The sequence below is a fragment of the Lolium perenne genome, chromosome 7, assembly GCF_019359855.2.
Source record: "Lolium perenne isolate Kyuss_39 chromosome 7, Kyuss_2.0, whole genome shotgun sequence".
Taxonomy (NCBI): Eukaryota; Viridiplantae; Streptophyta; class Magnoliopsida; order Poales; family Poaceae; genus Lolium; species Lolium perenne.
This window is the reverse complement of record NC_067250.2, coordinates 233257988-233266250: the sequence shown is the minus strand read 5'-3', so window position 1 is coordinate 233266250 and position 8263 is coordinate 233257988. Positions and strand designations below refer to the sequence as shown.

Here is an 8263-nt window from a genome sequence, read left to right as displayed (position 1 = left end):
ATGACCCCTTAAATCCTATGTAATCTATTACGCTCTTTTGTATTGCCCTACTACCTGATGTATGGCAGTACCAACTACCCTAGTCGTATTTTCAAACCTTGTTAAGTTTAAATAAAGTTGATATTTTGGTCTTAAATGTTTTTTGTTTGGTTGTGTGAATTGTTTGTGCATGGGTAGGAAATTTTACTTCCTAGATCTATATATCTTGTTCTCATCTATGCTAAAACTATCACAGATGCCGCCGAGACGTGATCCTACTCAGGAGGCATTACAACAGATGATGACAACCCAAGCCCAGCTTATGCAGATGATGACTCAGTTCATTCAAACTACCCAGAACAACAACAACAATCCACCACCGCCACCTCCACCACCTCCACCTCCACCACCACCACCCCCAGTGGACAGACTCGCCAGATTCTTGAGACTCAGGCCAGCAAAGTTCTCAAGTGCCACGGAGCCCATAGTAGCAGATGATTGGCTTCGCTCTGTCAGCAAGGATCTAGTCACCTGCGAGTGCACAGAAGCTGAGAAGATAAGGTTCACGGCGCATCTGCTAGAAGGACCTGCTGCTAGATGGTGGGAGACCTATCAAATCACCCACCCTATTGAGAACTTAGACTGGGATACATTCAGGGAAGGCTTTCGTACTGCCCATATCTCCTCGGGCATTATGAATCTGAAGAAGGATGAATTCCGTAGTTTGAGGCAAGGAGGAAGGACTCTGAAGGAGTACATGGATGACTTCTGTGCTTTGGCGAGGTATGCCCCAGAGGACATTGACACTGATGCTAAGAGGAAGGAGAAGTTCCTCAATGGGCTTAAAGGTGAACTGAAGATTCCATTGTCTGTGGCTTATGCGCCCAATTACCAGTCCCTACTTGATCAGGCTATCATTCTGGACAATAATATCAAGAAGGAGGAGAACCGCAAGAGGAAGTTCAGCAATAGCAAGAACCACACCGAGCCGTTTCACAAGAAGCACCATTCTTCTGAGGGAAGTGGAAGTCACAGTTCACACAAGCATAATGGTCATTTCAGTAAGGGCAATGGCAACTATCACAATGGACATAAGTTCAATGGAGGATTCAGGGGAAACCATTCTCATGGTAATCACAATGGAAATAATGGCCAGAACCACCACAATTCAAGGGACTTGTCCCATATCACCTGCTTCAAGTGTAAGAAGACCGGACACTTTGCCAATGACTGTCCGGAGAATAAGCCGGTTGAAGCGACCAAACCCAATACCTTCCAGAAGGGACAGGCGAACCACCTCAATGTGGAGGAAGTGATGAATGAACCTGATGCAGTGATGGGTATGTTTCCACTCAACTCATTTACAGCATTAGTTTTATTCGATACTGGTGCATCGCATTCATTCATATCAAGAGCTTTTGTGAATAAAAATGGAATAACCTCGGAATCAATAGGAAAGACAATTAAAGTAAGTTCCCCTGGTGGTGAAATGATAGTCAATACGGGATGCCGAGATTTGACTTTAGAAATTGGCCCCTATGAGTTCCTCACCCACTTAGTAATCCTAGAATCACAAGGTTTGGATGTTATTTTGGGAATGGACTGGATGACAAGCTATAGAGGAGTCATAGACTGTGTGAGTAGGTCAATCACTCTGACCACCCCCGAAGGAAAAAGAATTAGGTTCAAGTCCAGATTGGACTTTGGAGATATAAGGCAAAACAATCTTAAGGGGGTTAGCCTAGATCAGGTACACATAGTCAAGGAATACCCTGATGTTTTTCCTGAGGAGCTACCAGGAATGCCCCCCGACAGAGATGTGGAATTCCTTATAGAACTGCTTCCGGGCACAGGCCCTATAGCAAAGAGACCTTACCCCATGTCTACAGATGAGTTGAAGGAGCTTAAGAAGCAGTTGAAGGAACAACTAGGAAAAGGTTTCATTAGGGAGAGTTCGTCCCCGTGGGGAGCGCCAGTGTTGTTTGTTGAGAAGAAGGACAAGAGCCAACGATTGGTTATGGATTATCGTTCGCTGAATGAAGTAACCATCAAGAACAAGTACCCATTACCCAGAATCAATGATCTGTTCGATCAGTTGGTTGGAGCTAGTGTGTTTTCCAAGATCGACCTTCGGTCTGGATATTTTCAACTCAAGATTAGAGAGCATGATATCCCCAAGACAGCCTTTGTCACTAGATATGGTTCATATGAGTATACGGTGATGCCTTTCGGCTTAACCAATGCTCCCTCATACTTCATGAATATGATGAACAAAGTGTTCATGGAATTCCTTGACAAGTTTGTCATAGTCTTCATTGATGACATACTTATCTATTCCAAGAGCAAGGAAGAACATGAGAAACATCTTCGTCTGATCCTGGAGAAACTCCGAGAACACCATCTATATGCCAAGTTTAGTAAATGTGAGTTCTGGCTCAGTGAAGTGGGATTTCCTGGACACATCATATCCAAGGAAGGGATAGCTGTCGATCCAGCCAAAGTAGCTGCGGTGACAGAATGGGAACCGCCCAAGAATGTCGGAGAAATTCGTAGTTTCCTGGGATTGGCAGGCTACTATAGGAGATTCATTGAGAATTTCTCCAAGATTGCGAAACCAATGACTGAGTTGCTGAAGAAAGAGAAGAAGTTTGCTTGGACGGAAGCATGTGAAGCTAGTTTTCAGGAATTAAATAAGAGGCTTGTGTCTGCACCAATTCTGTGTTTACCGGATCTAGAAAAGGAATTTCAAGTCTACTGTGATGCTTCTCGTCAAGGACTTGGAAGCGTGTTGATGCAGGAAGGCAAGGTAGCGGCTTATGCTTCTAGGCAACTCAAGAAACATGAATTCAATTACCCCACACACGATATAGAGTTGGCCTCGGTGGTCCATGCACTGAAGACCTGGAGGCACTATTTGATGGGGAAACGATGTGAAGTATTCACCGACCACAAGAGTTTGAAGTACATCTTCACCCAGAAGGAATTGAACATGAGACAAAGGAGATGGTTGGAACTTATCAAAGACTACGATCTGAGTTTGCAATACCATCCTGGTAAAGCAAACGTAGTGGCGGATGCCTTAAGTCGTAAGTCTTATGTAAATTGTATGTCGACAAAAGATTTGCCTGAAGAGCTGTGCAGGGGATTGAAAGACCTCAGTTTGGAAGTGGTACCGGAAGGTTTTGATGCGTCACTGATAGTGCAACCTACACTGATGGATAAAATAAAAGAAACCCAGAAGGGAGACGAAGATATAGAGAAGATAAAGGAAAACCTAAAGGAAGATAAGGCCAAAGGTTTTAGTGAAGATGAGCAAGGTACTATTTGGTTCGGAAAACGAATTTGCGTTGCCAATGACCCTGAACTTAGGAAGCTGATATTCCAGGAAGCTCATGAGACTCCATATTCCATTCACCCCGGTAATACCAAGATGTACATGGATTTGAAGGAGAGATTCTGGTGGAACAACATGAAGCGAGACATCGCAGAATATATAGCCAAGTGTGATGTGTGTAGCAGAGTGAAGGCTGAGCACCAAAAACCAGCAGGATTGTTACAACCATTGAAGATTCCAGACTGGAAATGGGATCAAATTGGTATGGATTTTATTACTGGATTACCTCGAACAAAATCAGGGTATGATTCTATTTGGGTTATAGTGGATCGTCTGACCAAGGTAGCTCACTTTATACCAGTGAAGACCACTTACACCAGTGCTAAGTTAGCGGATATCTATATGAAGAGAATTATATGCCTCCATATATGGTGTTCCTAAGAGTATTGTTTCTGATAGAGGTACTCAATTCACTTCGCATTTCTGGAAGCAACTACACGAGTCCTTAGGAACCAGACTGGAGTTCATCACAGCTTTTCACCCTCAAACAGATGGTCAGACGGAGAGAGTGAATCAGATCTTGGAAGATATGCTGAGAGCTTGTGTTATAGACTATGGATCCAGTTGGGTTGATAGTCTGCCCTATGCGGAATTTTCTTGCAACAACGGTTGCCAAGCTAGTATTGAAATGTCACCGTTTGAAGCTCTGTATGGAAGGAAGTGTACCACACCACTGCTGTGGAGTGGAGTGGGAGAAAGAAGTTTCTTTGGACCTGATATTATTCAAGAGGCAGAAGAAAAGGTTAGACTGATCAAGGATAGATTGAAGATAGCACAGTCCCGACAGAAGAGCTATGCTGATAATAAGCGCAGGGATGTTTCCTATGAGATTGGAGATAGAGTTTACCTCAGAGTGTCACCACTTCGAGGTGTCAAGAGATTCGGAATCAAGGGAAAGTTAGCTCCCAGATTTATTGGACCTTTCAAGATTGTCCCGTAAAGGAGAAGTGGCCTATGAGATTGAACTACCAGAGATTCTTTCAGCAGTGCACAATGTGTTTCATGTCAGTCAGCTGAAGAAATGTCACCCTGAGATGTCAGAAACCCTGTTGAAGGACACTATACCCCTCGAGGAAGTTCAACTGGAGAGTGACCTGACTTATGAGGAGAAACCTATCAAGATCTTGGAGAGAGCCGAAAGGAATACTCGTACTAAGACTATCAAGTTCTGCAAGGTGCAATGGAATCACCATACTGAAGAAGAAGCTACTTGGGAGCGGGAAGACAATCTTCGAGAAGATCACCCTCACCTATTTGCTAGCCTTTCCGAAGCCCGAGGACGTGCTTCATCTTAAGGGGGTTAGTCTGTAACATCCCAATATTTTCAAAAATTTAAAAAAGAGCATGCATTCATACCATCATTGCATATATAAATCTCACATGAATTGACAAACCCTAAATATGCCCAAAACCCTAATTCTTTTCCCGTATGCCATATTACCCAATTACTAATCTTATTTTATTTTATTTTATTTTATTTTCAAACAAGTCCCAAATACACCTTTTCTTGTCTTGAAACAAAATATTGAATTTTACAAAAATTTAGAAACTGGTTTGAGCTCATTTGGAGCTATGAGTAAAAAGTTAGAGCAAAATCAATTTTCTGAAAATAGAAAAAAAAGAAAGATAAACCGAACCGACCCGGCCGAAATGGGCCGAGTCAGACCCAGCCCAACCGAACCCGACCGCACCCGCACCCTCTCTCTTCTCCCGCTGACAGCCTGGCCCCGCTGACAGGTGGGACCCACCTGTCAGGTCGTCATCAAGCTCCCACCATCACTGCGCCGGTTACTCGCCGCCATCAACGCCGGCGTTACTCCTCGCCTTCAACGCCGCCTCCTCTCGCCTCCCGTCCCATCCCCTATAAAGCCCCTGTGCCCCGCATCCATCTCCCCTCCTCGCCCCACTCCACCTCGCCCCCAGGCTGCAGAAATTGCTCGCCGGAGCAAGCACCCGCGACACCACCTCCGGCGGCTCGCTGCGGGCACACGAGCCCGACCCCGGCCACACCGCCACCACCAGGCGCCTCGCCGAGCCGCGACGCACCCCTTCGTTGCCTCCGCCGAGCCCGGGGATGCCCGCAACGCCGGCCACGCCACCGCCCGAGCCGCCCCGCCGCTGTCTTCTCCGCCTCCGGCCGGCAGTGAGCATCTCCCCTTTCTTATCCCCTTTCTTTTCTTTCCTTTTCGATTTGTACCGTCAGATCTAGATCCAGCGGCTTAGATAGATCCACCTAACCGAACGGGTACCGGCCAATCAAAAGCTGCCACATGGCCTGCACGGTCAGCGCGCCCAGTCAGCGCCCAGTCAATCTCTGTTTAAATTTGAATTTAAATCCCTGTTTTGATGTCCAACTTGTAAAATCAATATAAAATCAACCGTAGGTTCAAATTTAGCAAACTTTATATCGTTGGAAAGCTTGTAATCTGTAGCATACAACTATGCAGTAATACAGTATAAGTTTGCTACAAAGTTGTGCACCATAATTCAAAACAGAGAATTCAATCTTTGACACTATAAAAATTGTGTAAATTAATCCAGTGGGCCAAAATTTACAAATTTGTAGTCTCTGGAATCCTTAGAACATTTAGAACACCATGGAACCAGAGTTGATCAACTTTGATACGTGCACAAACTTGCCTTCTCAAATTATGTGCAAATCAGTGTTTTGTCGATAATTCAAAATCTATAAATTATTTTCGAGTAAATCCAATTGCTATGGCTTTGTATTACTGTAACCTATCCATAGATGATAAGATATGATTTTACCAAAAATAAAACTTTCTGTAGCTAATTGTTAGTGGTCTATGAACTATGCAAATCACTAGTTTTGATAATTAAGAAAAACCCGATAAAACTTTTATTTCCAGAGAACTATACCAACCTCCAAAACATCAGAGAACCACTCTTGCAACATTTTTCACTCCAACTAATTGAGTGAAATTAAATCTTGCATATCATGCATGCATACATGTCTATGATTGTTCATATTGAATGTTTCTTTATTTTTGTTTTGTTTATTTGATTAGATTGTGAAGGAGGTCAAGGATATTTTTGTGATTGCTGTGATTGTTCCGGTTGCTTTGATCAAGGCAAGTGACACTCAATTCCTACCTATTTTATTATGCATTAGTGTTTCTCAAACTAGTATGCATGGTAGGATTTTGTTTTCGAAAGTTATGCTATGCTTATTAATCCCAGTAGTGTGTAGCTACCCATGAACCATTGCTAGTATTCTTAGTATGCCTAGCAATAACAAAATGCCACTGCTGTTTTTGATTGTCTGGATTGTGAGTATTGAGAATTAAAATTAACAACCTTAATGAATCACCTGGGTGGATTGGTTGAGTGGTGGGCGGCTGCTCAGGGCTCCGGTCCCTGGGGATGGACCAGTGGACGGGTGGGTGCCTGAGAGCGCACGGTTGAATAGTGGTTGCCACCCAGGATTAGAGATATTATTATGTCGTCCTTGTTTTTAGATAGCTTCTAGTGCAACCACAATACATTATGGGCTCTGTCTTAGCTAAGTACTTAGTGGGAAACCTCGCCTAGGGTACCGCCAGCGGGTGGAGTTTCAGGGTACGGGCGGATCCGGTAGGTAGAGGGGCTACTAAAGAAAAGCTTCGTAGTGACCTCGTCCTGGCCTTAATGAAGATGAAGAATTTTGGCAAAAAGGCTTGGTTGCGAATTGTGGGTAAAGAGCGCAACCTCTCGAGAGTTAAACCTAAGATCTTAGCCGTGTCCCCGGTTACGGACAATTTGAGCTTCTAGGCAGGAAATGTACGGAGGAATCTCATCACCTTTTCTGAATGAGTTAAAATTTGAGTAGCAACTGTCGGATAGTACATGGGAGATGTAACCATGATACTGTTTATGACAACATTACAAGTTTTGTAAAATGTTTTGTTTTGAATAAAATTGTAGGATAAAATTGGCTTTATGCAAATTTGCCTAAACTCCACTTGCCAAATATCATGTAGAAAGTCATGCCCAAAACTGCCACCATATAAGTGTCATTTGCCAGTACATCATTGTACTGACCTCCATTCGTGGGGCTGCATATTCAAACGTGCAGGTTCTTTGGAAGATGAGTACTATTAGGATCTCGAGTCTACATTCCAACATGTCTGCCTATGGCGCATGAAGAAAATGCAGGCTCATTGAAGTTTATATTTCCGCTGTGTTTGCTTGAACTCTATTTGTGAGCTAGTCCAAGTGACTATGCAGTTTGTAAGACTTTGTTTACCTCCTGAGGATCTACGTTGTAATAATTTGACACTATTGTGATGTTTACTATATTTTGTAATGTGTGTGCTATCAGTGATCCCGGGAATAGCACTATACACCGGTATCTTGCCTTTGTTAAAAGGTAGGGTGCTACAGAATGGTATCAGAGCATAGTGTCAAATCTTATTTCAAAAAAAAGTGCTTTGTGAACTTCTAGTACTCTTATCTATTCCATTTTCAAAAATGTTTCTCCTCTTACCTTAGATGACCTAACTCATGAAAACCATCAAGGAAGAAGATGAAGACGAGCAAGTAGCCATATTCTTTAGCTTGTTAAGGTGTAGTAAAGAGGCGTGATTGGACTTCTACTCGCCGTTTTTCGTGGAACTCCAAGGCTATCACCTAGGAGTAGAGAAACCAAATTGTTTTTGGAGTAAAGAACGTTCTCATAGCTAGTTATAATATTTGTTCAACAAAGACAATAACCACATTAATATAAAGGCATGTAAAATGGTAGAAAAGGCACACCTTATCATAGCCCTGCTTATCATCTAGAGAAGACAATAGATATAGTGGGAGTAACTTAGCTAGTAACATCACACAATCCAAGGCATTTTGGTGACATGACATGGCAATAAATGAAAAAAGAGAGTGAGGTGGTAA

General features: G+C 43.2%; 1 protein-coding gene across 1 annotated transcript; it reads left to right on the top strand.

Moving 5' to 3' along the window:
- The first annotated feature begins 235 nt into the window (after window positions 1-235).
- Window positions 236-4313, top strand: LOC139833869 (uncharacterized). Its single transcript, XM_071824229.1, has 3 exons — window positions 236-318; window positions 433-3296; window positions 3865-4313. Exons 1-3 carry the CDS (start codon window positions 236-238, stop codon window positions 4311-4313), a joined length of 3396 nt encoding a protein of 1131 aa, XP_071680330.1.
- Window positions 4314-8263: the final 3950 nt, after the last annotated feature.

Coding starts and splice junctions, on each gene's coding strand:
- LOC139833869 (XM_071824229.1), top strand. CDS start 236: ATGCCGCCGAGACGTGATCCTACTCAGGAGGCATTACAACAGATGATG. Junction 319..432: donor CTTATGCAGATGATGACTCA/GTTCATTCAAAC, acceptor CTTGAGACTCAG/GCCAGCAAAGTTCTCAAGTG. Junction 3,297..3,864: donor TTTTAGTGAAGATGAGCAAG/GTACTATTTGGT, acceptor ACCCTCAAACAG/ATGGTCAGACGGAGAGAGTG.